This window comes from Gopherus flavomarginatus, chromosome 6 (genome assembly GCF_025201925.1).
Source record: "Gopherus flavomarginatus isolate rGopFla2 chromosome 6, rGopFla2.mat.asm, whole genome shotgun sequence".
NCBI classification, from domain to species: domain Eukaryota; kingdom Metazoa; phylum Chordata; order Testudines; family Testudinidae; genus Gopherus; species Gopherus flavomarginatus.
Genome location: NC_066622.1, coordinates 120,657,041 through 120,685,034, shown reverse-complemented (window position 1 = coordinate 120,685,034; position 27,994 = coordinate 120,657,041). Strand labels below are relative to the sequence as shown.

At 37.8% G+C, this 27,994-nt stretch overlaps 1 protein-coding gene across 13 annotated transcripts in view; it reads left to right on the top strand.

Annotated features, from left to right (window-relative positions):
• Nucleotides 1–27,994, top strand: part of LOC127053738 (deleted in malignant brain tumors 1 protein-like) — an 80,025-nt gene that overhangs the window by 41,079 nt on the left and 10,952 nt on the right. For 12 of the 13 annotated variants that reach the window (XM_050958953.1, XM_050958949.1, XM_050958951.1 and 9 more), the window contains 2 exons: nt 25,683–25,793; nt 27,653–27,763. In XM_050958953.1, the coding sequence (XP_050814910.1) occupies nt 25,683–25,793; nt 27,653–27,763 (222 nt within the window). The remainder of the gene's footprint in view (nt 1–25,682; nt 25,794–27,652; nt 27,764–27,994) is intronic. The other variant, XM_050958941.1, reaches the window with a different exon arrangement.

The window sequence follows — 27,994 nt, the reverse complement described above, 5'->3', positions numbered from 1 at the left end:
ACAGAATGAGTTACTGAGTTTAGAACAGGCAGCCAATTTAGGTGAAAGTTACTAAAGTGGATCTTTTATTTTCTTTCATGTATCTGGCCAGTTCATGCATCCAAAACAACAGGTATTTCTTAGTTGGGTTCAATATATTTATCAGAATCTTTCAATTCTCATTTGACAGTGAGGGGCTGCTTCTTCAGCCCTTAATCAAGCTGAAAAGGATTTATCCTTTAGCAGTCCCAGTAAAGACAAACTCTTCCTCATACAAATACTCCTGCCTGAGAAAATCGACTTAAGTCTGCTCACCTAAGTGAGTGCTGCTCAACATGAGTAAGGGTTTCAGAGGCGGATAACTGTTACATTGGCATTACACTGCTTGTGTTTATCAAATCAGTTGCAAATCCTCATCGCTTTCCATATCTGTGTGGGGTTAGTAGTAATGTTGAAGCACTGTGTTAGTGCATTATATTTGAAAATAATTCCATAAATAAATCAGAAAAAATCAGCCTTACAATCTTAATAATATCACAATATCCACCTACAATCAAGGAAGTCATGCTTTTAAAGAGGCTTAACCGTGACCAATAATGCAAACTTTAAGAAATAATATTATTTATAAGATTTACATAAAAATAAAAGATATCAAAATAGACCATTACTGCCCACACCAATTACATGCAACAGTTATACTTTGAAGAGTCTATTCATCCCAGCTTGCAAATCATTTCAGGCATCAATTCTCCAGGAAAAAGGAGTCACTCGCCTACATTTTCCTGGTATTTCAAATCATCAGGATATCAGGGCCTTTGTTAAAAGTGGGCAGGTAGTTTTGCATCTAATTGGGCATCCTGTTACCAAAACTTATGGAATTCTGAATCCGCACAACAAAACTATTTCTGAAAAACCTATTATTTTCAGAATCTATTCAATGAAAGATTTCATTAAATTTCATTTTGAACACGAGACACTCCCTCTCGTTCCAGTCCTCCCACCCTCATATCCAAGATGGAGGTTAACCAGCTACATGTGCAACAGTGAGATAGTAGGTCTCACTCAGCACCTCCTACTGTTTTAGGACCAACACATGTTACGTGTGCTGGTCCACAGAGCAGGAGTACCACCCTGTTACAAGGGGTTCTTTGTTGGAGGTGGAGAATTGGTAGGTAGAAAGAATATAATTTAGTGATATGTGAAGCCTTGGGGGAAAGCAAAAACAGGTTAACTCTACTCAGAATGGAAACATGAAATCTAAATCTTTTACCAACACCCTAGTCTATTCATTCCTTTCCTCAACTTTCTGACTGCAGATTACACAACACAAGAAATAGAGAACTCTTCTTCATCCACTTTCCTGCCAGGGACCACTGGGCAATATCCAGCCCACAACCTCTGACTACAGCTAATGGAGGTAAGAGAAATTGGAGTGAACATAATCTAAGAAAAGTGTTATAATAAGTTATACAGTTAAATAAATAGGCAGGGCCAGATGCCATTCAGTCAAGCTTTCTAAAGTAGCTCAACTGTGACCAAAAATTCAAAATTTAGAAAATTATTCTCTCCATGTATAATTTTTACTTTTCTTTACATCACTTCTCTTAATTGCTCTTTAATTAGTAACTGTTTATAGTACTGAGAATTTATTTTTTTTTATTAACAAATACTGGCTACAGAACCCCTGGACAATCTGGTAAAACATTTACATAATTTCAATATCAAGGAAATGTCTTTCTGGTAGATTTTTTTTTGGTGGTAAATTAAACATGAGACAGTCATCCACCAAGGGGCCAATGCATTAGCAGGACAGAAATATTAAACAGAGAGAGTAGAATAAATGGGAGTTCTCCACAATATCTCTAGCAGTAAAAGACTCAGCCAGACAAAATGCAAGTAGTTATTGTTTATGCTTTTACATTTTCTAATGGAGCCACATCACTTCCTGCTGTTTAAGTTACAGGGCCTTTTGAAAAGAGAATAAAATATTTACAGTGTTTTGGATGTTAGATGGTAACTTCTAGGTTAACTTCTAGGATTACCCCTTAAAAATTCAGTCCTGAACTAATGCTGTCAATGACACAAGTCCCCAATTGCTAATCAAATAATAATTTATAATTAACATTGAAATACAACTTTGATCCACATCTCCAAAAGCAAAAGGTTATTACACTAACTCATTTTTCCACAGAACATGAAATCTAAATCTTTACCAAGCTCCAGTTCTAGGTGCTAGTAGTAGTTGCTAGTTCTATTAATTTCTTTCCTTGTCTTTCTGACAGCTTCTGTGGATTACACAATACCAGAAAGAGAGCACTCCTTTTCGTCCACCACCGCACCAGAGAGCACTGGGGCAATACCCACTCCAGAATCACTGACTACACCTAGTGCAGGTAATGGACTTCTGAACAGACTCTGAGTATAATGTAAGAAAAATGCTGGAATAAGTTATATGGTTAAATACAACGGGAGGACCACATGCCATTCATTAATGCTTTTAAAGAGGCTCATCTGTGACTAAAAATGCAAATTTTTTCTATTTATGAGATTTGCCTTATTTTGTGTCCTACAAGGTTTGTTGATCACACAACTGGTGGATGGAATAGAGAGCTGTGAGGCAGTGTTGTGTGGCTGTTTACTTGAATGGAATGTGGGGAACAGTTTGTGATGATACCTGGAATATGGCAGGGCTGTACAGGCCAAACGAGCCATACCAAGAGGCAAGAGGGCACTGGGCTGTAGGGGTTTCTGTATACAGAATTAGTTTCACCCACATTTGGGTGAAAGTGCTAAAGGCTTCAGTAGGGGGATGTGAACGAATGTCCCAGGAGGAAAGGAATGTAAAGTTCAATGTGTAGTTCTAGAATAAAAGCAGCCAAGAAGATATTTATTACAGCTATTTGGTAAGTGTGTAGGGAACTACGTAAATGCCACTTAAGTGTGTGGAAAAAAGGAAATAATGTGGGGTATGACATTCAGAAAGGGAAGTGTTCAGCTGGATATGGAAATAGGCATCTTCTCTCTGAAACGTTCTGGAAATAACCATTCTTGCACTTACTATCACAGATGCCAAGGCAGAGTTGGGTAGTATATGGCTAGCCGTACTGTGTATTGCCTACATGGGTGTCTCTGCTGGTGGAGATATGATTGTCCATACTTCCTTCCATGCAGAATTTTTCTTTTGCTTTAATTGCTTTCTTTTAACTTTTCCATTTTGCTTCTTAAGAACCCAGTCCCGAACCAACAATGTCAATGACCAAAGCTCCCTAATTTCAATGCTATAGGACTTTATTATTAACTTTACAGTACAATTTTGAACCATATGTGCACAAGTGGAAGGCTATTGCGATAACTCATTTTCCCACAAAACTTGAAATCTTAATCTTTTAACCAACACCCCAGTTTTAAAGCCATTACTAGTTCTTTCTCTTAATTTCTTTCCTCATCTTTGTGGATTACACAACACCAGAAAGAGAGAACTCCTTTTCATCCACCACCTCACCAGAGAAAACTGGAGAAATATTAACCCCAGAATCACTGACTACACCTAATAAAGGTAGGGGACAATAAGAGGGTGAACATAATTTAGAAAAATGCTGGAATAAGTTATACAGATAAAAACAAAGGGAGGACCAGATGCCATTCATTCATGCTTTTGAGAGGCTCTCATCTGGGACCAAAAATGTGAAATTTTTGTTTTTATGAGATTTGCCTTATTTTGTGTCCTACAAGGTTTGTTGCTCGTACAACTGATGGATGGAATAGAGAGCTGTGAGGCACTGTCATGTGGCTGTTTGCTTGAATGGAATGTGGGGAATAGTTTGTGATGATGCCTGGGATATGGCAGGGCTGTCAGGACAAACAAGCTGTACCAAGAGGCAAGAGGGTACTGGGCTATAGGAGTATCTCCTATACAGAATGAGTTACTGAGTTTAGAACAGGCAGCCAATTTAGGTGAAAGTTACTAAAGTGGATCTTTTATTTTCTTTCATGTATCTGGCCAGTTCATGCATCCAAAACAACAGGTATTTCTTAGTCGGGTTCAATATATTTATCAGAATCTTTCAATTCTCATTTGACAGTGAGGGGCTGCTTCTTCAGCCCTTAATCAAGCTGAAAAGGATTTATCCTTTAGCAGTCCCAGTAAAGACAAACTCTTCCTCATACAAATACTCCTGCCTGAGAAAATCGACTTAAGTCTGCTCACCTAAGTGAGTGCTGCTCAACATGAGTAAGGGTTTCAGAGGCGGATAACTGTTACATTGGCATTACACTGCTTGTGTTTATCAAATCAGTTGCAAATCCTCATCGCTTTCCATATCTGTGTGGGGTTAGTAGTAATGTTGAAGCACTGTGTTAGTGCATTATATTTGAAAATAATTCCATAAATAAATCAGAAAAATCAGCCTTACAATCTTAATAATATCACAATATCCACCTACAATCAAGGAAGTCATGCTTTTAAAGAGGCTTAACCGTGACCAATAATGCAAACTTTAAGAAATAATATTATTTATAAGATTTACATAAAAATAAAAGATATCAAAATAGACCATTACTGCCCACACCAATTACATGCAACAGTTATACTTTGAAGAGTCTATTCATCCCAGCTTGCAAATCATTTCAGGCATCAATTCTCCAGGAAAAAGGAGTCACTCGCCTACATTTTCCTGGTATTTCAAATCATCAGGATATCAGGGCCTTTGTTAAAAGTGGGCAGGTAGTTTTGCATCTAATTGGGCATCCTGTTACCAAAACTTATGGAATTCTGAATCCGCACAACAAAACTATTTCTGAAAAACCTATTTATTTTCAGAATCTATTCAATGAAAGATTTCATTAAATTTCATTTTGAACACGAGACACTCCCTCTCGTTCCAGTCCTCCCACCCTCATATCCAAGATGGAGGTTAACCAGCTACATGTGCAACAGTGAGATAGTAGGTCTCACTCAGCACCTCCTACTGTTTTAGGACCAACACATGTTACGTGTGCTGGTCCACAGAGCAGGAGTACCACCCTGTTACAAGGGGTTCTTTGTTGGAGGTGGAGAATTGGTAGGTAGAAAGAATATAATTTAGTGATATGTGAAGCCTTGGGGGAAAGCAAAAACAGGTTAAACTCTACTCAGAATGGAAACATGAAATCTAAATCTTTTAACCAACACCCTAGTCTATTCATTCCTTTCCTCAACTTTCTGACTGCAGATTACACAACACAAGAAATAGAGAACTCTTCTTCATCCACTTTCCTGCCAGGGACCACTGGGGCAATATCCAGCCCACAACCTCTGACTACAGCTAATGGAGGTAAGAGAAATTGGAGTGAACATAATCTAAGAAAAGTGTTATAATAAGTTATACAGTTAAATAAATAGGCAGGGCCAGATGCCATTCAGTCAAGCTTTCTAAAGTAGCTCAACTGTGACCAAAAATTCAAAAATTTAGAAATTATTCTCTCCATGTATAATTTTTACTTTTCTTTACATCACTTCTCTTTAATTGCTCTTTAATTAGTAACTGTTTATAGTACTGAGAATTTATTTTTTTTTATTAACAAATACTGGCTACAGAACCCCTGGACAATCTGGTAAAACATTTACATAATTTCAATATCAAGAAATGTCTTTCTGGTAGATTTTTTTTTTGGTGGTAAATTAAACATGAGACAGTCATCCACCAAGGGGCCAATGCATTAGCAGGACAGAAATATTAAACAGAGAGAGTAGAATAAATGGGAGTTCTCCACAATATCTCTAGCAGTAAAAGACTCAGCCAGACAAAATGCAAGTAGTTATTGTTTATGCTTTTACATTTTCTAATGGAGCCACATCACTTCCTGCTGTTTAAGTTACAGGGCCCTTTTGAAAAGAGAATAAAATATTTACAGTGTTTTGGATGTTAGATGGTAACTTCTAGGTTAACTTCTAGGATTACCCTTAAAAATTCAGTCCTGAACTAATGCTGTCAATGACACAAGTCCCCAATTGCTAATCAAATAATAATTTATAATTAACATTGAAATACAACTTTGATCCACATCTCCAAAAGCAAAAGGTTATTACACTAACTCATTTTTCCACAGAACATGAAATCTAAATCTTTACCAAGCTCCAGTTCTAGGTGCTAGTAGTAGTTGCTAGTTCTATTAATTTCTTTCCTTGTCTTTCTGACAGCTTCTGTGGATTACACAATACCAGAAAGAGAGCACTCCTTTTCGTCCACCACCGCACCAGAGAGCACTGGGGCAATACCCACTCCAGAATCACTGACTACACCTAGTGCAGGTAATGGACTTCTGAACAGACTCTGAGCATAATGTAAGAAAAATGCTGGAATAAGTTATATGGTTAAATACAACGGGAGGACCACATGCCATTCATTAATGCTTTTAAAGAGGCTCATCTGTGACCAAAAATGCAAATTTTTTCTATTTATGAGATTTGCCTTATTTTGTGTCCTACAAGGTTTGTTGATCACACAACTGGTGGATGGAATAGAGAGCTGTGAGGCAGTGTTGTGTGGCTGTTTACTTGAATGGAATGTGGGGAACAGTTTGTGATGATACCTGGAATATGGCAGGGCTGTACAGGCCAAACGAGCCATACCAAGAGGCAAGAGGGCACTGGGCTGTAGGGGTTTCTGTATACAGAATTAGTTTCACCCACATTTGGGTGAAGTGCTAAAAGGCTTCAGTAGGGGGATGTGAACGAATGTCCCAGGAGGAAAGGAATGTAAAGTTCAATGTGTAGTTCTAGAATAAAAGCAGCCAAGAAGATATTTATTACAGCCTATTTGGTAAGTGTGTAGGGAACTACGTAAATGCCACTTAAGTGTGTGGAAAAAAGGAAATAATGTGGGGTTATGACATTCAGAAAGGGAAGTGTTCAGCTGGATATGGAAATAGGCATCTTCTCTCTGAAACGTTCTGGAAAATAACCATTCTTGCACTTACTATCACAGATGCCAAGGCAGAGTTGGGTAGTATATGGCTAGCCGTACTGTGTATTGCCTACATGGGTGTCTCTGCTGGTGGAGATATGATTGTCCATACTTCCTTCCATGCAGAATTTTTCTTTTGCTTTAATTGCTTTCTTTTAACTTTTCCATTTTGCTTCTTAAGAACCCAGTCCCGAACCAACAATGTCAATGACCAAAGCTCCCTAATTTCAATGCTATAGGACTTTATTATTAACTTTACAGTACAATTTTGAACCATATGTGCACAAGTGGAAGGCTATTGCGATAACTCATTTTCCCACAAAACTTGAAATCTTAATCTTTTAACCAACACCCCAGTTTTAAAAGCCATTACTAGTTCTTTCTCTTAATTTCTTTCCTCATCTTTGTGGATTACACAACACCAGAAAGAGAGAACTCCTTTTCATCCACCACCTCACCAGAGAAAACTGGAGAAATATTAACCCCAGAATCACTGACTACACCTAATAAAGGTAGGGGACAATAAGAGGGTGAACATAATTTAGAAAAATGCTGGAATAAGTTATACAGATAAAAACAAAGGGAGGACCAGATGCCATTCATTCATGCTTTTGAAGAGGCTCTCATCTGGGACCAAAATGTGAAATTTTTGTTTTTATGAGATTTGCCTTATTTTGTGTCCTACAAGGTTTGTTGCTCGTACAACTGATGGATGGAATAGAGAGCTGTGAGGCACTGTCATGTGGCTGTTTGCTTGAATGGAATGTGGGGAATAGTTTGTGATGATGCCTGGGATATGGCAGGGCTGTCAGGACAAACAAGCTGTACCAAGAGGCAAGAGGGTACTGGGCTATAGGAGTATCTCCTATACAGAATGAGTTACTGAGTTTAGAACAGGCAGCCAATTTAGGTGAAAGTTACTAAAGTGGATCTTTTATTTTCTTTCATGTATCTGGCCAGTTCATGCATCCAAAACAACAGGTATTTCTTAGTTGGGTTCAATATATTTATCAGAATCTTTCAATTCTCATTTGACAGTGAGGGGCTGCTTCTTCAGCCCTTAATCAAGCTGAAAAGGATTTATCCTTTAGCAGTCCCAGTAAAGACAAACTCTTCCTCATACAAATACTCCTGCCTGAGAAAATCGACTTAAGTCTGCTCACCTAAGTGAGTGCTGCTCAACATGAGTAAGGGTTTCAGAGGCGGATAACTGTTACATTGGCATTACACTGCTTGTGTTTATCAAATCAGTTGCAAATCCTCATCGCTTTCCATATCTGTGTGGGGTTAGTAGTAATGTTGAAGCACTGTGTTAGTGCATTATATTTGAAAATAATTCCATAAATAAATCAGAAAAAATCAGCCTTACAATCTTAATAATATCACAATATCCACCTACAATCAAGGAAGTCATGCTTTTAAAGAGGCTTAACCGTGACCAATAATGCAAACTTTAAGAAATAATATTATTTATAAGATTTACATAAAAATAAAAGATATCAAAATAGACCATTACTGCCCACACCAATTACATGCAACAGTTATACTTTGAAGAGTCTATTCATCCCAGCTTGCAAATCATTTCAGGCATCAATTCTCCAGGAAAAAGGAGTCACTCGCCTACATTTTCCTGGTATTTCAAATCATCAGGATATCAGGGCCTTTGTTAAAAGTGGGCAGGTAGTTTTGCATCTAATTGGGCATCCTGTTACCAAAACTTATGGAATTCTGAATCCGCACAACAAAACTATTTCTGAAAAACCTATTTATTTTCAGAATCTATTCAATGAAAGATTTCATTAAATTTCATTTTGAACACGAGACACTCCCTCTCGTTCCAGTCCTCCCACCCTCATATCCAAGATGGAGGTTAACCAGCTACATGTGCAACAGTGAGATAGTAGGTCTCACTCAGCACCTCCTACTGTTTTAGGACCAACACATGTTACGTGTGCTGGTCCACAGAGCAGGAGTACCACCCTGTTACAAGGGGTTCTTTGTTGGAGGTGGAGAATTGGTAGGTAGAAAGAATATAATTTAGTGATATGTGAAGCCTTGGGGGAAAGCAAAAACAGGTTAAACTCTACTCAGAATGGAAACATGAAATCTAAATCTTTTAACCAACACCCTAGTCTATTCATTCCTTTCCTCAACTTTCTGACTGCAGATTACACAACACAAGAAATAGAGAACTCTTCTTCATCCACTTTCCTGCCAGGGACCACTGGGGCAATATCCAGCCCACAACCTCTGACTACAGCTAATGGAGGTAAGAGAAATTGGAGTGAACATAATCTAAGAAAAGTGTTATAATAAGTTATACAGTTAAATAAATAGGCAGGGCCAGATGCCATTCAGTCAAGCTTTCTAAAGTAGCTCAACTGTGACCAAAAATTCAAAAATTTAGAAATTATTCTCTCCATGTATAATTTTTACTTTTCTTTACATCACTTCTCTTTAATTGCTCTTTAATTAGTAACTGTTTATTGTACTGAGAATTTATTTTTTTTTATTAACAAATACTGGCTACAGAACCCCTGGACAATCTGGTAAAACATTTACATAATTTCAATATCAAGAAATGTCTTTCTGGTAGATTTTTTTTTTGGTGGTAAATTAAACATGAGACAGTCATCCACCAAGGGGCCAATGCATTAGCAGGACAGAAATATTAAACAGAGAGAGTAGAATAAATGGGAGTTCTCCACAATATCTCTAGCAGTAAAAGACTCAGCCAGACAAAATGCAAGTAGTTATTGTTTATGCTTTTACATTTTCTAATGGAGCCACATCACTTCCTGCTGTTTAAGTTACAGGGCCCTTTTGAAAAGAGAATAAAATATTTACAGTGTTTTGGATGTTAGATGGTAACTTCTAGGTTAACTTCTAGGATTACCCCTTAAAAATTCAGTCCTGAACTAATGCTGTCAATGACACAAGTCCCCAATTGCTAATCAAATAATAATTTATAATTAACATTGAAATACAACTTTGATCCACATCTCCAAAAGCAAAAGGTTATTACACTAACTCATTTTTCCACAGAACATGAAATCTAAATCTTTACCAAGCTCCAGTTCTAGGTGCTAGTAGTAGTTGCTAGTTCTATTAATTTCTTTCCTTGTCTTTCTGACAGCTTCTGTGGATTACACAATACCAGAAAGAGAGCACTCCTTTTCGTCCACCACCGCACCAGAGAGCACTGGGGCAATACCCACTCCAGAAACACTGACTACACCTAGTGCAGGTAATGGACTTCTGAACAGACTCTGAGCATAATGTAAGAAAAATGCTGGAATAAGTTATATGGTTAAATACAACGGGAGGACCACATGCCATTCATTAATGCTTTTAAAGAGGCTCATCTGTGACCAAAAATGCAAATTTTTTCTATTTATGAGATTTGCCTTATTTTGTGTCCTACAAGGTTTGTTGATCACACAACTGGTGGATGGAATAGAGAGCTGTGAGGCAGTGTTGTGTGGCTGTTTACTTGAATGGAATGTGGGGAACAGTTTGTGATGATACCTGGAATATGGCAGGGCTGTACAGGCCAAACGAGCCATACCAAGAGGCAAGAGGGCACTGGGCTGTAGGGGTTTCTGTATACAGAATTAGTTTCACCCACATTTGGGTGAAAGTGCTAAAAGGCTTCAGTAGGGGGATGTGAACGAATGTCCCAGGAGGAAAGGAATGTAAAGTTCAATGTGTAGTTCTAGAATAAAAGCAGCCAAGAAGATATTTATTACAGCCTATTTGGTAAGTGTGTAGGGAACTACGTAAATGCCACTTAAGTGTGTGGAAAAAAGGAAATAATGTGGGGTTATGACATTCAGAAAGGGAAGTGTTTCAGCTGGATATGGAAATAGGCATCTTCTCTCTGAAACGTTCTGGAAAATAACCATTCTTGCACTTACTATCACAGATGCCAAGGCAGAGTTGGGTAGTATATGGCTAGCCGTACTGTGTATTGCCTACATGGGTGTCTCTGCTGGTGGAGATATGATTGTCCATACTTCCTTCCATGCAGAATTTTTCTTTTGCTTTAATTGCTTTCTTTTAACTTTTCCATTTTGCTTCTTAAGAACCCAGTCCCGAACCAACAATGTCAATGACCAAAGCTCCCTAATTTCAATGCTATAGGACTTTATTATTAACTTTACAGTACAATTTTGAACCATATGTGCACAAGTGGAAGGCTATTGCGATAACTCATTTTCCCACAAAACTTGAAATCTTAATCTTTTAACCAACACCCCAGTTTTAAAAGCCATTACTAGTTCTTTCTCTTAATTTCTTTCCTCATCTTTGTGGATTACACAACACCAGAAAGAGAGAACTCCTTTTCATCCACCACCTCACCAGAGAAAACTGGAGAAATATTAACCCCAGAATCACTGACTACACCTAATAAAGGTAGGGGACAATAAGAGGGTGAACATAATTTAGAAAAATGCTGGAATAAGTTATACAGATAAAAACAAAGGGAGGACCAGATGCCATTCATTCATGCTTTTGAAGAGGCTCTCATCTGGGACCAAAAATGTGAAATTTTTGTTTTTATGAGATTTGCCTTATTTTGTGTCCTACAAGGTTTGTTGCTCGTACAACTGATGGATGGAATAGAGAGCTGTGAGGCACTGTCATGTGGCTGTTTGCTTGAATGGAATGTGGGGAATAGTTTGTGATGATGCCTGGGATATGGCAGGGCTGTCAGGACAAACAAGCTGTACCAAGAGGCAAGAGGGTACTGGGCTATAGGAGTATCTCCTATACAGAATGAGTTACTGAGTTTAGAACAGGCAGCCAATTTAGGTGAAAGTTACTAAAGTGGATCTTTTATTTTCTTTCATGTATCTGGCCAGTTCATGCATCCAAAACAACAGGTATTTCTTAGTTGGGTTCAATATATTTATCAGAATCTTTCAATTCTCATTTGACAGTGAGGGGCTGCTTCTTCAGCCCTTAATCAAGCTGAAAAGGATTTATCCTTTAGCAGTCCCAGTAAAGACAAACTCTTCCTCATACAAATACTCCTGCCTGAGAAAATCGACTTAAGTCTGCTCACCTAAGTGAGTGCTGCTCAACATGAGTAAGGGTTTCAGAGGCGGATAACTGTTACATTGGCATTACACTGCTTGTGTTTATCAAATCAGTTGCAAATCCTCATCGCTTTCCATATCTGTGTGGGGTTAGTAGTAATGTTGAAGCACTGTGTTAGTGCATTATATTTGAAAATAATTCCATAAATAAATCAGAAAAAATCAGCCTTACAATCTTAATAATATCACAATATCCACCTACAATCAAGGAAGTCATGCTTTTAAAGAGGCTTAACCGTGACCAATAATGCAAACTTTAAGAAATAATATTATTTATAAGATTTACATAAAAATAAAAGATATCAAAATAGACCATTACTGCCCACACCAATTACATGCAACAGTTATACTTTGAAGAGTCTATTCATCCCAGCTTGCAAATCATTTCAGGCATCAATTCTCCAGGAAAAAGGAGTCACTCGCCTACATTTTCCTGGTATTTCGAATCATCAGGATATCAGGGCCTTTGTTAAAAGTGGGCAGGTAGTTTTGCATCTAATTGGGCATCCTGTTACCAAAACTTATGGAATTCTGAATCCGCACAACAAAACTATTTCTGAAAAACCTATTTATTTTCAGAATCTATTCAATGAAAGATTTCATTAAATTTCATTTTGAACACGAGACACTCCCTCTCGTTCCAGTCCTCCCACCCTCATATCCAAGATGGAGGTTAACCAGCTACATGTGCAACAGTGAGATAGTAGGTCTCACTCAGCACCTCCTACTGTTTTAGGACCAACACATGTTACGTGTGCTGGTCCACAGAGCAGGAGTACCACCCTGTTACAAGGGGTTCTTTGTTGGAGGTGGAGAATTGGTAGGTAGAAAGAATATAATTTAGTGATATGTGAAGCCTTGGGGGAAAGCAAAAACAGGTTAAACTCTACTCAGAATGGAAACATGAAATCTAAATCTTTTAACCAACACCCTAGTCTATTCATTCCTTTCCTCAACTTTCTGACTGCAGATTACACAACACAAGAAATAGAGAACTCTTCTTCATCCACTTTCCTGCCAGGGACCACTGGGGCAATATCCAGCCCACAACCTCTGACTACAGCTAATGGAGGTAAGAGAAATTGGAGTGAACATAATCTAAGAAAAGTGTTATAATAAGTTATACAGTTAAATAAATAGGCAGGGCCAGATGCCATTCAGTCAAGCTTTCTAAAGTAGCTCAACTGTGACCAAAAATTCAAAAATTTAGAAATTATTCTCTCCATGTATAATTTTTACTTTTCTTTACATCACTTCTCTTTAATTGCTCTTTAATTAGTAACTGTTTATAGTACTGAGAATTTATTTTTTTTTATTAACAAATACTGGCTACAGAACCCCTGGACAATCTGGTAAAACATTTACATAATTTCAATATCAAGAAATGTCTTTCTGGTAGATTTTTTTTTTGGTGGTAAATTAAACATGAGACAGTCATCCACCAAGGGGCCAATGCATTAGCAGGACAGAAATATTAAACAGAGAGAGTAGAATAAATGGGAGTTCTCCACAATATCTCTAGCAGTAAAAGACTCAGCCAGACAAAATGCAAGTAGTTATTGTTTATGCTTTTACATTTTCTAATGGAGCCACATCACTTCCTGCTGTTTAAGTTACAGGGCCCTTTTGAAAAGAGAATAAAATATTTACAGTGTTTTGGATGTTAGATGGTAACTTCTAGGTTAACTTCTAGGATTACCCCTTAAAAATTCAGTCCTGAACTAATGCTGTCAATGACACAAGTCCCCAATTGCTAATCAAATAATAATTTATAATTAACATTGAAATACAACTTTGATCCACATCTCCAAAAGCAAAAGGTTATTACACTAACTCATTTTTCCACAGAACATGAAATCTAAATCTTTACCAAGCTCCAGTTCTAGGTGCTAGTAGTAGTTGCTAGTTCTATTAATTTCTTTCCTTGTCTTTCTGACAGCTTCTGTGGATTACACAATACCAGAAAGAGAGCACTCCTTTTCGTCCACCACCGCACCAGAGAGCACTGGGGCAATACCCACTCCAGAATCACTGACTACACCTAGTGCAGGTAATGGACTTCTGAACAGACTCTGAGCATAATGTAAGAAAAATGCTGGAATAAGTTATATGGTTAAATACAACGGGAGGACCACATGCCATTCATTAATGCTTTTAAAGAGGCTCATCTGTGACCAAAAATGCAAATTTTTTCTATTTATGAGATTTGCCTTATTTTGTGTCCTACAAGGTTTGTTGATCACACAACTGGTGGATGGAATAGAGAGCTGTGAGGCAGTGTTGTGTGGCTGTTTACTTGAATGGAATGTGGGGAACAGTTTGTGATGATACCTGGAATATGGCAGGGCTGTACAGGCCAAACGAGCCATACCAAGAGGCAAGAGGGCACTGGGCTGTAGGGGTTTCTGTATACAGAATTAGTTTCACCCACATTTGGGTGAAAGTGCTAAAAGGCTTCAGTAGGGGGATGTGAACGAATGTCCCAGGAGGAAAGGAATGTAAAGTTCAATGTGTAGTTCTAGAATAAAAGCAGCCAAGAAGATATTTATTACAGCCTATTTGGTAAGTGTGTAGGGAACTACGTAAATGCCACTTAAGTGTGTGGAAAAAAGGAAATAATGTGGGGTTATGACATTCAGAAAGGGAAGTGTTCAGCTGGATATGGAAATAGGCATCTTCTCTCTGAAACGTTCTGGAAAATAACCATTCTTGCACTTACTATCACAGATGCCAAGGCAGAGTTGGGTAGTATATGGCTAGCCGTACTGTGTATTGCCTACATGGGTGTCTCTGCTGGTGGAGATATGATTGTCCATACTTCCTTCCATGCAGAATTTTTCTTTTGCTTTAATTGCTTTCTTTTAACTTTTCCATTTTGCTTCTTAAGAACCCAGTCCCGAACCAACAATGTCAATGACCAAAGCTCCCTAATTTCAATGCTATAGGACTTTATTATTAACTTTACAGTACAATTTTGAACCATATGTGCACAAGTGGAAGGCTATTGCGATAACTCATTTTCCCACAAAACTTGAAATCTTAATCTTTTAACCAACACCCCAGTTTTAAAAGCCATTACTAGTTCTTTCTCTTAATTTCTTTCCTCATCTTTGTGGATTACACAACACCAGAAAGAGAGAACTCCTTTTCATCCACCACCTCACCAGAGAAAACTGGAGAAATATTAACCCCAGAATCACTGACTACACCTAATAAAGGTAGGGGACAATAAGAGGGTGAACATAATTTAGAAAAATGCTGGAATAAGTTATACAGATAAAAACAAAGGGAGGACCAGATGCCATTCATTCATGCTTTTGAAGAGGCTCTCATCTGGGACCAAAAATGTGAAATTTTTGTTTTTATGAGATTTGCCTTATTTTGTGTCCTACAAGGTTTGTTGCTCGTACAACTGATGGATGGAATAGAGAGCTGTGAGGCACTGTCATGTGGCTGTTTGCTTGAATGGAATGTGGGGAATAGTTTGTGATGATGCCTGGGATATGGCAGGGCTGTCAGGACAAACAAGCTGTACCAAGAGGCAAGAGGGTACTGGGCTATAGGAGTATCTCCTATACAGAATGAGTTACTGAGTTTAGAACAGGCAGCCAATTTAGGTGAAAGTTACTAAAGTGGATCTTTTATTTTCTTTCATGTATCTGGCCAGTTCATGCATCCAAAACAACAGGTATTTCTTAGTTGGGTTCAATATATTTATCAGAATCTTTCAATTCTCATTTGACAGTGAGGGGCTGCTTCTTCAGCCCTTAATCAAGCTGAAAAGGATTTATCCTTTAGCAGTCCCAGTAAAGACAAACTCTTCCTCATACAAATACTCCTGCCTGAGAAAATCGACTTAAGTCTGCTCACCTAAGTGAGTGCTGCTCAACATGAGTAAGGGTTTCAGAGGCGGATAACTGTTACATTGGCATTACACTGCTTGTGTTTATCAAATCAGTTGCAAATCCTCATCGCTTTCCATATCTGTGTGGGGTTAGTAGTAATGTTGAAGCACTGTGTTAGTGCATTATATTTGAAAATAATTCCATAAATAAATCAGAAAAAATCAGCCTTACAATCTTAATAATATCACAATATCCACCTACAATCAAGGAAGTCATGCTTTTAAAGAGGCTTAACCGTGACCAATAATGCAAACTTTAAGAAATAATATTATTTATAAGATTTACATAAAAATAAAAGATATCAAAATAGACCATTACTGCCCACACCAATTACATGCAACAGTTATACTTTGAAGAGTCTATTCATCCCAGCTTGCAAATCATTTCAGGCATCAATTCTCCAGGAAAAAGGAGTCACTCGCCTACATTTTCCTGGTATTTCAAATCATCAGGATATCAGGGCCTTTGTTAAAAGTGGGCAGGTAGTTTTGCATCTAATTGGGCATCCTGTTACCAAAACTTATGGAATTCTGAATCCGCACAACAAAACTATTTCTGAAAAACCTATTTATTTTCAGAATCTATTCAATGAAAGATTTCATTAAATTTCATTTTGAACACGAGACACTCCCTCTCGTTCCAGTCCTCCCACCCTCATATCCAAGATGGAGGTTAACCAGCTACATGTGCAACAGTGAGACAGTAGGTCTCACTCAGCACCTCCTACTGTTTTAGGACCAACACATGTTACGTGTGCTGGTCCACAGAGCAGGAGTACCACCCTGTTACAAGGGGTTCTTTGTTGGAGGTGGAGAATTGGTAGGTAGAAAGAATATAATTTAGTGATATGTGAAGCCTTGGGGGAAAGCAAAAACAGGTTAAACTCTACTCAGAATGGAAACATGAAATCTAAATCTTTTAACCAACACCCTAGTCTATTCATTCCTTTCCTCAACTTTCTGACTGCAGATTACACAACACAAGAAATAGAGAACTCTTCTTCATCCACTTTCCTGCCAGGGACCACTGGGGCAATATCCAGCCCACAACCTCTGACTACAGCTAATGGAGGTAAGAGAAATTGGAGTGAACATAATCTAAGAAAAGTGTTATAATAAGTTATACAGTTAAATAAATAGGCAGGGCCAGATGCCATTCAGTCAAGCTTTCTAAAGTAGCTCAACTGTGACCAAAAATTCAAAAATTTAGAAATTATTCTCTCCATGTATAATTTTTACTTTTCTTTACATCACTTCTCTTTAATTGCTCTTTAATTAGTAACTGTTTATTGTACTGAGAATTTATTTTTTTTTATTAACAAATACTGGCTACAGAACCCCTGGACAATCTGGTAAAACATTTACATAATTTCAATATCAAGAAATGTCTTTCTGGTAGATTTTTTTTTTGGTGGTAAATTAAACATGAGACAGTCATCCACCAAGGGGCCAATGCATTAGCAGGACAGAAATATTAAACAGAGAGAGTAGAATAAATGGGAGTTCTCCACAATATCTCTAGCAGTAAAAGACTCAGCCAGACAAAATGCAAGTAGTTATTGTTTATGCTTTTACATTTTCTAATGGAGCCACATCACTTCCTGCTGTTTAAGTTACAGGGCCCTTTTGAAAAGAGAATAAAATATTTACAGTGTTTTGGATGTTAGATGGTAACTTCTAGGTTAACTTCTAGGATTACCCCTTAAAAATTCAGTCCTGAACTAATGCTGTCAATGACACAAGTCCCCAATTGCTAATCAAATAATAATTTATAATTAACATTGAAATACAACTTTGATCCACATCTCCAAAAGCAAAAGGTTATTACACTAACTCATTTTTCCACAGAACATGAAATCTAAATCTTTACCAAGCTCCAGTTCTAGGTGCTAGTAGTAGTTGCTAGTTCTATTAATTTCTTTCCTTGTCTTTCTGACAGCTTCTGTGGATTACACAATACCAGAAAGAGAGCACTCCTTTTCGTCCACCACCGCACCAGAGAGCACTGGGGCAATACCCACTCCAGAAACACTGACTACACCTAGTGCAGGTAATGGACTTCTGAACAGACTCTGAGCATAATGTAAGAAAAATGCTGGAATAAGTTATATGGTTAAATACAACGGGAGGACCACATGCCATTCATTAATGCTTTTAAAGAGGCTCATCTGTGACCAAAAATGCAAATTTTTTCTATTTATGAGATTTGCCTTATTTTGTGTCCTACAAGGTTTGTTGATCACACAACTGGTGGATGGAATAGAGAGCTGTGAGGCAGTGTTGTGTGGCTGTTTACTTGAATGGAATGTGGGGAACAGTTTGTGATGATACCTGGAATATGGCAGGGCTGTACAGGCCAAACGAGCCATACCAAGAGGCAAGAGGGCACTGGGCTGTAGGGGTTTCTGTATACAGAATTAGTTTCACCCACATTTGGGTGAAAGTGCTAAAAGGCTTCAGTAGGGGGATGTGAACGAATGTCCCAGGAGGAAAGGAATGTAAAGTTCAATGTGTAGTTCTAGAATAAAAGCAGCCAAGAAGATATTTATTACAGCCTATTTGGTAAGTGTGTAGGGAACTACGTAAATGCCACTTAAGTGTGTGGAAAAAAGGAAATAATGTGGGGTTATGACATTCAGAAAGGGAAGTGTTCAGCTGGATATGGAAATAGGCATCTTCTCTCTGAAACGTTCTGGAAAATAACCATTCTTGCACTTACTATCACAGATGCCAAGGCAGAGTTGGGTAGTATATGGCTAGCCGTACTGTGTATTGCCTACATGGGTGTCTCTGCTGGTGGAGATATGATTGTCCATACTTCCTTCCATGCAGAATTTTTCTTTTGCTTTAATTGCTTTCTTTTAACTTTTCCATTTTGCTTCTTAAGAACCCAGTCCCGAACCAACAATGTCAATGACCAAAGCTCCCTAATTTCAATGCTATAGGACTTTATTATTAACTTTACAGTACAATTTTGAACCATATGTGCACAAGTGGAAGGCTATTGCGATAACTCATTTTCCCACAAAACTTGAAATCTTAATCTTTTAACCAACACCCCAGTTTTAAAAGCCATTACTAGTTCTTTCTCTTAATTTCTTTCCTCATCTTTGTGGATTACACAACACCAGAAAGAGAGAACTCCTTTTCATCCACCACCTCACCAGAGAAAACTGGAGAAATATTAACCCCAGAATCACTGACTACACCTAATAAAGGTAGGGGACAATAAGAGGGTGAACATAATTTAGAAAAATGCTGGAATAAGTTATACAGATAAAAACAAAGGGAGGACCAGATGCCATTCATTCATGCTTTTGAAGAGGCTCTCATCTGGGACCAAAAATGTGAAATTTTTGTTTTTATGAGATTTGCCTTATTTTGTGTCCTACAAGGTTTGTTGCTCGTACAACTGATGGATGGAATAGAGAGCTGTGAGGCACTGTCATGTGGCTGTTTGCTTGAATGGAATGTGGGGAATAGTTTGTGATGATGCCTGGGATATGGCAGGGCTGTCAGGACAAACAAGCTGTACCAAGAGGCAAGAGGGTACTGGGCTATAGGAGTATCTCCTATACAGAATGAGTTACTGAGTTTAGAACAGGCAGCCAATTTAGGTGAAAGTTACTAAAGTGGATCTTTTATTTTCTTTCATGTATCTGGCCAGTTCATGCATCCAAAACAACAGGTATTTCTTAGTTGGGTTCAATATATTTATCAGAATCTTTCAATTCTCATTTGACAGTGAGGGGCTGCTTCTTCAGCCCTTAATCAAGCTGAAAAGGATTTATCCTTTAGCAGTCCCAGTAAAGACAAACTCTTCCTCATACAAATACTCCTGCCTGAGAAAATCGACTTAAGTCTGCTCACCTAAGTGAGTGCTGCTCAACATGAGTAAGGGTTTCAGAGGCGGATAACTGTTACATTGGCATTACACTGCTTGTGTTTATCAAATCAGTTGCAAATCCTCATCGCTTTCCATATCTGTGTGGGGTTAGTAGTAATGTTGAAGCACTGTGTTAGTGCATTATATTTGAAAATAATTCCATAAATAAATCAGAAAAAATCAGCCTTACAATCTTAATAATATCACAATATCCACCTACAATCAAGGAAGTCATGCTTTTAAAGAGGCTTAACCGTGACCAATAATGCAAACTTTAAGAAATAATATTATTTATAAGATTTACATAAAAATAAAAGATATCAAAATAGACCATTACTGCCCACACCAATTACATGCAACAGTTATACTTTGAAGAGTCTATTCATCCCAGCTTGCAAATCATTTCAGGCATCAATTCTCCAGGAAAAAGGAGTCACTCGCCTACATTTTCCTGGTATTTCAAATCATCAGGATATCAGGGCCTTTGTTAAAAGTGGGCAGGTAGTTTTGCATCTAATTGGGCATCCTGTTACCAAAACTTATGGAATTCTGAATCCGCACAACAAATCTATTTCTGAAAAACCTATTTATTTTCAGAATCTATTCAATGAAAGATTTCATTAAATTTCATTTTGAACACGAGACACTCCCTCTCGTTCCAGTCCTCCCACCCTCATATCCAAGATGGAGGTTAACCAGCTACATGTGCAACAGTGAGATAGTAGGTCTCACTCAGCACCTCCTACTGTTTTAGGACCAACACATGTTATGTGTGCTGGTCCACAGAGCAGGAGTACCACCCTGTTACAAGGGGTTCTTTGTTGGAGGTGGAGAATTGGTAGGTAGAAAGAATATAATTTAGTGATATGTGAAGCCTTGGGGGAAAGCAAAAACAGGTTAAACTCTACTCAGAATGGAAACATGAAATCTAAATCTTTTAACCAACACCCTAGTCTATTCATTCCTTTCCTCAACTTTCTGACTGCAGATTACACAACACAAGAAATAGAGAACTCTTCTTCATCCACTTTCCTGCCAGGGACCACTGGGGCAATATCCAGCCCACAACCTCTGACTACAGCTAATGGAGGTAAGAGAAATTGGAGTGAACATAATCTAAGAAAAGTGTTATAATAAGTTATACAGTTAAATAAATAGGCAGGGCCAGATGCCATTCAGTCAAGCTTTCTAAAGTAGCTCAACTGTGACCAAAAATTCAAAAATTTAGAAATTATTCTCTCCATGTATAATTTTTACTTTTCTTTACATCACTTCTCTTTAATTGCTCTTTAATTAGTAACTGTTTATAGTACTGAGAATTTATTTTTTTTTATTAACAAATACTGGCTACAGAACCCCTGGACAATCTGGTAAAACATTTACATAATTTCAATATCAAGAAATGTCTTTCTGGTAGATTTTTTTTTTGGTGGTAAATTAAACATGAGACAGTCATCCACCAAGGGGCCAATGCATTAGCAGGACAGAAATATTAAACAGAGAGAGTAGAATAAATGGGAGTTCTCCACAATATCTCTAGCAGTAAAAGACTCAGCCAGACAAAATGCAAGTAGTTATTGTTTATGCTTTTACATTTTCTAATGGAGCCACATCACTTCCTGCTGTTTAAGTTACAGGGCCCTTTTGAAAAGAGAATAAAATATTTACAGTGTTTTGGATGTTAGATGGTAACTTCTAGGTTAACTTCTAGGATTACCCCTTAAAAATTCAGTCCTGAACTAATGCTGTCAATGACACAAGTCCCCAATTGCTAATCAAATAATAATTTATAATTAACATTGAAATACAACTTTGATCCACATCTCCAAAAGCAAAAGGTTATTACACTAACTCATTTTTCCACAGAACATGAAATCTAAATCTTTACCAAGCTCCAGTTCTAGGTGCTAGTAGTAGTTGCTAGTTCTATTAATTTCTTTCCTTGTCTTTCTGACAGCTTCTGTGGATTACACAATACCAGAAAGAGAGCACTCCTTTTCGTCCACCACCGCACCAGAGAGCACTGGGGCAATACCCACTCCAGAAACACTGACTACACCTAGTGCAGGTAATGGACTTCTGAACAGACTCTGAGCATAATGTAAGAAAAATGCTGGAATAAGTTATATGGTTAAATACAACGGGAGGACCACATGCCATTCATTAATGCTTTTAAAGAGGCTCATCTGTGACCAAAAATGCAAATTTTTTCTATTTATGAGATTTGCCTTATTTTGTGTCCTACAAGGTTTGTTGATCACACAACTGGTGGATGGAATAGAGAGCTGTGAGGCAGTGTTGTGTGGCTGTTTACTTGAATGGAATGTGGGGAACAGTTTGTGATGATACCTGGAATATGGCAGGGCTGTACAGGCCAAACGAGCCATACCAAGAGGCAAGAGGGCACTGGGCTGTAGGGGTTTCTGTATACAGAATTAGTTTCACCCACATTTGGGTGAAAGTGCTAAAAGGCTTCAGTAGGGGGATGTGAACGAATGTCCCAGGAGGAAAGGAATGTAAAGTTCAATGTGTAGTTCTAGAATAAAAGCAGCCAAGAAGATATTTATTACAGCCTATTTGGTAAGTGTGTAGGGAACTACGTAAATGCCACTTAAGTGTGTGGAAAAAAGGAAATAATGTGGGGTTATGACATTCAGAAAGGGAAGTGTTCAGCTGGATATGGAAATAGGCATCTTCTCTCTGAAACGTTCTGGAAAATAACCATTCTTGCACTTACTATCACAGATGCCAAGGCAGAGTTGGGTAGTATATGGCTAGCCGTACTGTGTATTGCCTACATGGGTGTCTCTGCTGGTGGAGATATGATTGTCCATACTTCCTTCCATGCAGAATTTTTCTTTTGCTTTAATTGCTTTCTTTTAACTTTTCCATTTTGCTTCTTAAGAACCCAGTCCCGAACCAACAATGTCAATGACCAAAGCTCCCTAATTTCAATGCTATAGGACTTTATTATTAACTTTACAGTACAATTTTGAACCATATGTGCACAAGTGGAAGGCTATTGCGATAACTCATTTTCCCACAAAACTTGAAATCTTAATCTTTTAACCAACACCCCAGTTTTAAAAGCCATTACTAGTTCTTTCTCTTAATTTCTTTCCTCATCTTTGTGGATTACACAACACCAGAAAGAGAGAACTCCTTTTCATCCACCACCTCACCAGAGAAAACTGGAGAAATATTAACCCCAGAATCACTGACTACACCTAATAAAGGTAGGGGACAATAAGAGGGTGAACATAATTTAGAAAAATGCTGGAATAAGTTATACAGATAAAAACAAAGGGAGGACCAGATGCCATTCATTCATGCTTTTGAAGAGGCTCTCATCTGGGACCAAAAATGTGAAATTTTTGTTTTTATGAGATTTGCCTTATTTTGTGTCCTACAAGGTTTGTTGCTCGTACAACTGATGGATGGAATAGAGAGCTGTGAGGCACTGTCATGTGGCTGTTTGCTTGAATGGAATGTGGGGAATAGTTTGTGATGATGCCTGGGATATGGCAGGGCTGTCAGGACAAACAAGCTGTACCAAGAGGCAAGAGGGTACTGGGCTATAGGAGTATCTCCTATACAGAATGAGTTACTGAGTTTAGAACAGGCAGCCAATTTAGGTGAAAGTTACTAAAGTGGATCTTTTATTTTCTTTCATGTATCTGGCCAGTTCATGCATCCAAAACAACAGGTATTTCTTAGTTGGGTTCAATATATTTATCAGAATCTTTCAATTCTCATTTGACAGTGAGGGGCTGCTTCTTCAGCCCTTAATCAAGCTGAAAAGGATTTATCCTTTAGCAGTCCCAGTAAAGACAAACTCTTCCTCATACAAATACTCCTGCCTGAGAAAATCGACTTAAGTCTGCTCACCTAAGTGAGTGCTGCTCAACATGAGTAAGGGTTTCAGAGGCGGATAACTGTTACATTGGCATTACACTGCTTGTGTTTATCAAATCAGTTGCAAATCCTCATCGCTTTCCATATCTGTGTGGGGTTAGTAGTAATGTTGAAGCACTGTGTTAGTGCATTATATTTGAAAATAATTCCATAAATAAATCAGAAAAAATCAGCCTTACAATCTTAATAATATCACAATATCCACCTACAATCAAGGAAGTCATGCTTTTAAAGAGGCTTAACCGTGACCAATAATGCAAACTTTAAGAAATAATATTATTTATAAGATTTACATAAAAATAAAAGATATCAAAATAGACCATTACTGCCCACACCAATTACATGCAACAGTTATACTTTGAAGAGTCTATTCATCCCAGCTTGCAAATCATTTCAGGCATCAATTCTCCAGGAAAAAGGAGTCACTCGCCTACATTTTCCTGGTATTTCAAATCATCAGGATATCAGGGCCTTTGTTAAAAGTGGGCAGGTAGTTTTGCATCTAATTGGGCATCCTGTTACCAAAACTTATGGAATTCTGAATCCGCACAACAAATCTATTTCTGAAAAACCTATTTATTTTCAGAATCTATTCAATGAAAGATTTCATTAAATTTCATTTTGAACACGAGACACTCCCTCTCGTTCCAGTCCTCCCACCCTCATATCCAAGATGGAGGTTAACCAGCTACATGTGCAACAGTGAGATAGTAGGTCTCACTCAGCACCTCCTACTGTTTTAGGACCAACACATGTTATGTGTGCTGGTCCACAGAGCAGGAGTACCACCCTGTTACAAGGGGTTCTTTGTTGGAGGTGGAGAATTGGTAGGTAGAAAGAATATAATTTAGTGATATGTGAAGCCTTGGGGGAAAGCAAAAACAGGGTAAACTCTACTCAGAATGGAAATATGAAATTTAAATCTTTTAACCAACACCCCAGTCTATTCATTCCTTTGCTCAATTTTCTGACAGCCCCTGCAGATTACACAACACAAGAAACAGAGATCTCTTCTTCATCCACTTTCCTGCCAGGGACCACTGGGGCAATATCCAGCCCACAACCTCTGACTACAGCTAATGGAGGTAAGAGAAATTGGAGTGAACATAATCTAAGAAAAGTGTTATAATAAGTTATACAGTTAAATAAATAGGCAGGGCCAGATGCCATTCAGTCAAGCTTTCTAAAGTAGCTCAACTGTGACGAAAAATTCAAAAATTTAGGAATTATTCTCTCCATGTATAATTTTTACTTTTCTTTACATCACTTCTCTTTAATTGCTCTTTAATTAGTAACTGTTTATAGTACTGAGAATTCATTTTTTTTATTAACAAATACTGGCTACAGAACCCCTGGACAATCTGGTAATACATTTACATAATTTCAATATCAAGAAATGTCTTTCTGGTAGAATTTTTTTTTGGTGGTAAATTAAACAGCAGACAGTCATCCACCAAGGGGCCAATGCATTAGCAGGACAGAAATATTAAACAGAGAGAGTAGAATTAATGGGAGTTCTCCACAATATCTTTAGCAGTAAAAGACTCAGCCAGACAAAATGCAAGTAGTTATTGTTTATGCTTTTACATTTTCTAATGGAGCCACATCACTTCCTGCTGTTTAAGTTACAGGGCCCTTTTGAAAAGAGAGTAAAATATTTACAGTGTTTTGGATGTTAGATGGTAACTTCTAGGTTAACTTCCAGGATTACCCCTTAAAAATTCAGTCCTGAACTAATGCTGTCAATGACACAAGTCCCCCAATTGCAAATCAAACAATAATTTATAATTAACATTGAAATACAACTTTGATCCACATCTCCACAAGCAAAAGGTTATTACACTAACTCATTTTTCCACAGAACATGAAATCTAAATCTTTACCAAGCTCCAGTTCTAGGTGCTAGTAGTAGTTGCTAGTTCTATTAATTTCTTTCCTTGTCTTTCTGACAGCTTCTGTGGATTACACAATACCAGAAAGAGAGCACTCCTTTTCGTCCACCACCGCACCAGAGAGCACTGGGGCCATATCCACCCCAGAATCACTGACTACACCTAATGAAGGTAATGGACTTCTGAACAGACTCTGAGCATAATGTAAGAAAAATGCTGGAATAAGTTATATGGTTAAATACAACGGGAGGACCACAGGTTATTCATTAATGCTTTTAAAGAGGCTCATCTGTGACCAAAAATGCAACTTTTTTGTATTTATGAGATTGGCTTTATTTTGTGTCCCACAAGGTTTGTTGATCATACAACTGGTGGATGGAATATAGAGCTGTGAGGCAGTGTTGTGTGGCTGTTTACCTGAATGGAATGTGGGGAACAGTTTGTGATGATGCCTGAAATATGACAGGGCTGTACAGGCCAAATGAGCCATACCAAGAGGCATGAGGGCACTAGGCTCTGGGAGTTTCTGTATACAAAATTAGTTTCACCCACATTTGGGTGTAAGTGCTAAAAGGCTTCAGTAGGGGGATATGTAGGAATGTCCCAGGAGGAAAGGAATGTAAAGTTCAATGTGTAGTTCTAGAATAAAAGCAGCCAAGAGCATATTTAATCACAGATTATTTGGTAAGTGTGTAGGGAGCCACATAATGGCCACTTTAGTGTGTAGAAAAAAGAAAAGAATGTTGGGTTATGACATCAACAAGAAAAATGCTTGAAAAGTTATACAGTTAAATAAATAGGCAAGACCAGATGACATTCAGTCATGCTTTCTAAAGAGGCTCATCTGCAACCAAAAATTAAAAAAAATTTATTATTTGTAAGATTTACATGAAAAATAAGACATAGAATTAGGACATTACTGTCCACAGAAATTACATGCAACAATTATACTTTGAAGAATTTATTAATATATCCCTGGAAGCCAACTTATTGAATAGTTTCAGGCATTTGGTAAGTACATATGGAGCCACCTAATGATCTTTGGCATGGCTTCTTTAATGTGCAGAAGAAAGAAAATAGCATTCAACATTCAATAGCATCAACATTCGGAAAGGGAAGTGTTCAGCTGGATATGGAAATAGGTATCTTTTCTCTGTAAGTTACTGAAAAAGAACCATTTTTGTGCTTACTATCACAGCCATGGAGGCAAAGTTGGATATTGATATGGCTAGCCATGCTTTGTAATTGCCTACATGGGTATCTCTGCTAGTAGAGGTATGATTGTCCATGCTTCCCTCTATGTAGAATTTTTACTTTGTTTTAAATAATTTGCTGCAATTTTTCTATAATTAGTGTCTGTGTACAGTAATGAATTTTAATGTGTTTTTTTTCTGACATCCACATTAACAGATACTAGATACTTGCCCCCTGCTGGTAACACACTGAAGGATTATTGGCATGTATTTTACAATATCCAGAAATGTCTTTGTGGTGAAGTTTTGTCCAGCCTAGTTTCTTAAATTCCCCCAAACAATAAGGTTTCTGCCAATTCCTGTAGGACTCCAGTATCTCTAGTAGTAAGAGCCACAGCCAGATGTAATTTGGGTGCTTACTGTTTATTCATTCCCACGGATATCAATCCAAGTACTTCATGTTGCCACAGCATTCAGTTATTTCACTTACAAGCTCCTTGTGAACAGGTTGTAAAAATCATGCCAAATGGTGATGATTTGTGACGATATGTGGCGAGGCCACTTAGCTTAAAACTACAAAGCACACTTCCACTTTTGCTCCTTAAGAACCCAGTCCTGAACTAATGATGTCAATGAGAAAATCCCCCAGTTTATTGTAAAAACAATTTATTATTGCTTTAAAAACACAATTTTGACCCACCTTTCCACAAGCAAAAGGCTACTTTGCTAACTGATTTTTCCACAAAAGATGAAATCTAAATCTTTTAACCAACTCCTCAGTTTTAAGGGCTATTACTTGTTCTTGCTATTCATTTATTTTTCTCATCTTTCTGACAGCCTCTGATGATTACACAACACTGGAATCAGATTATTCCTTTTCATCCACTTTCACAGCACAGAGCACTGGGGCAATATCTACCCCAGAACCACTGACTACAGCTAATGAAGGTAGGGGACAATCAGAGTGTGAACATAATCTAAGAAAAATGCTGGAGTAAGTTACACAGTCAAATAAAAAGGGAGGACCATGTGCCATTCATTCTTGCTTTTAAAGAGGCTCTCATCTGCGACCAAAAATGTGAAATTTTTGTATTTATGAGATTTGCCTTATTTTGTGTCCTACAAGGCCCACTGCTCAGTGAGGAGGGAGACACAGTAACAGGAAACTTTGAAATGGCA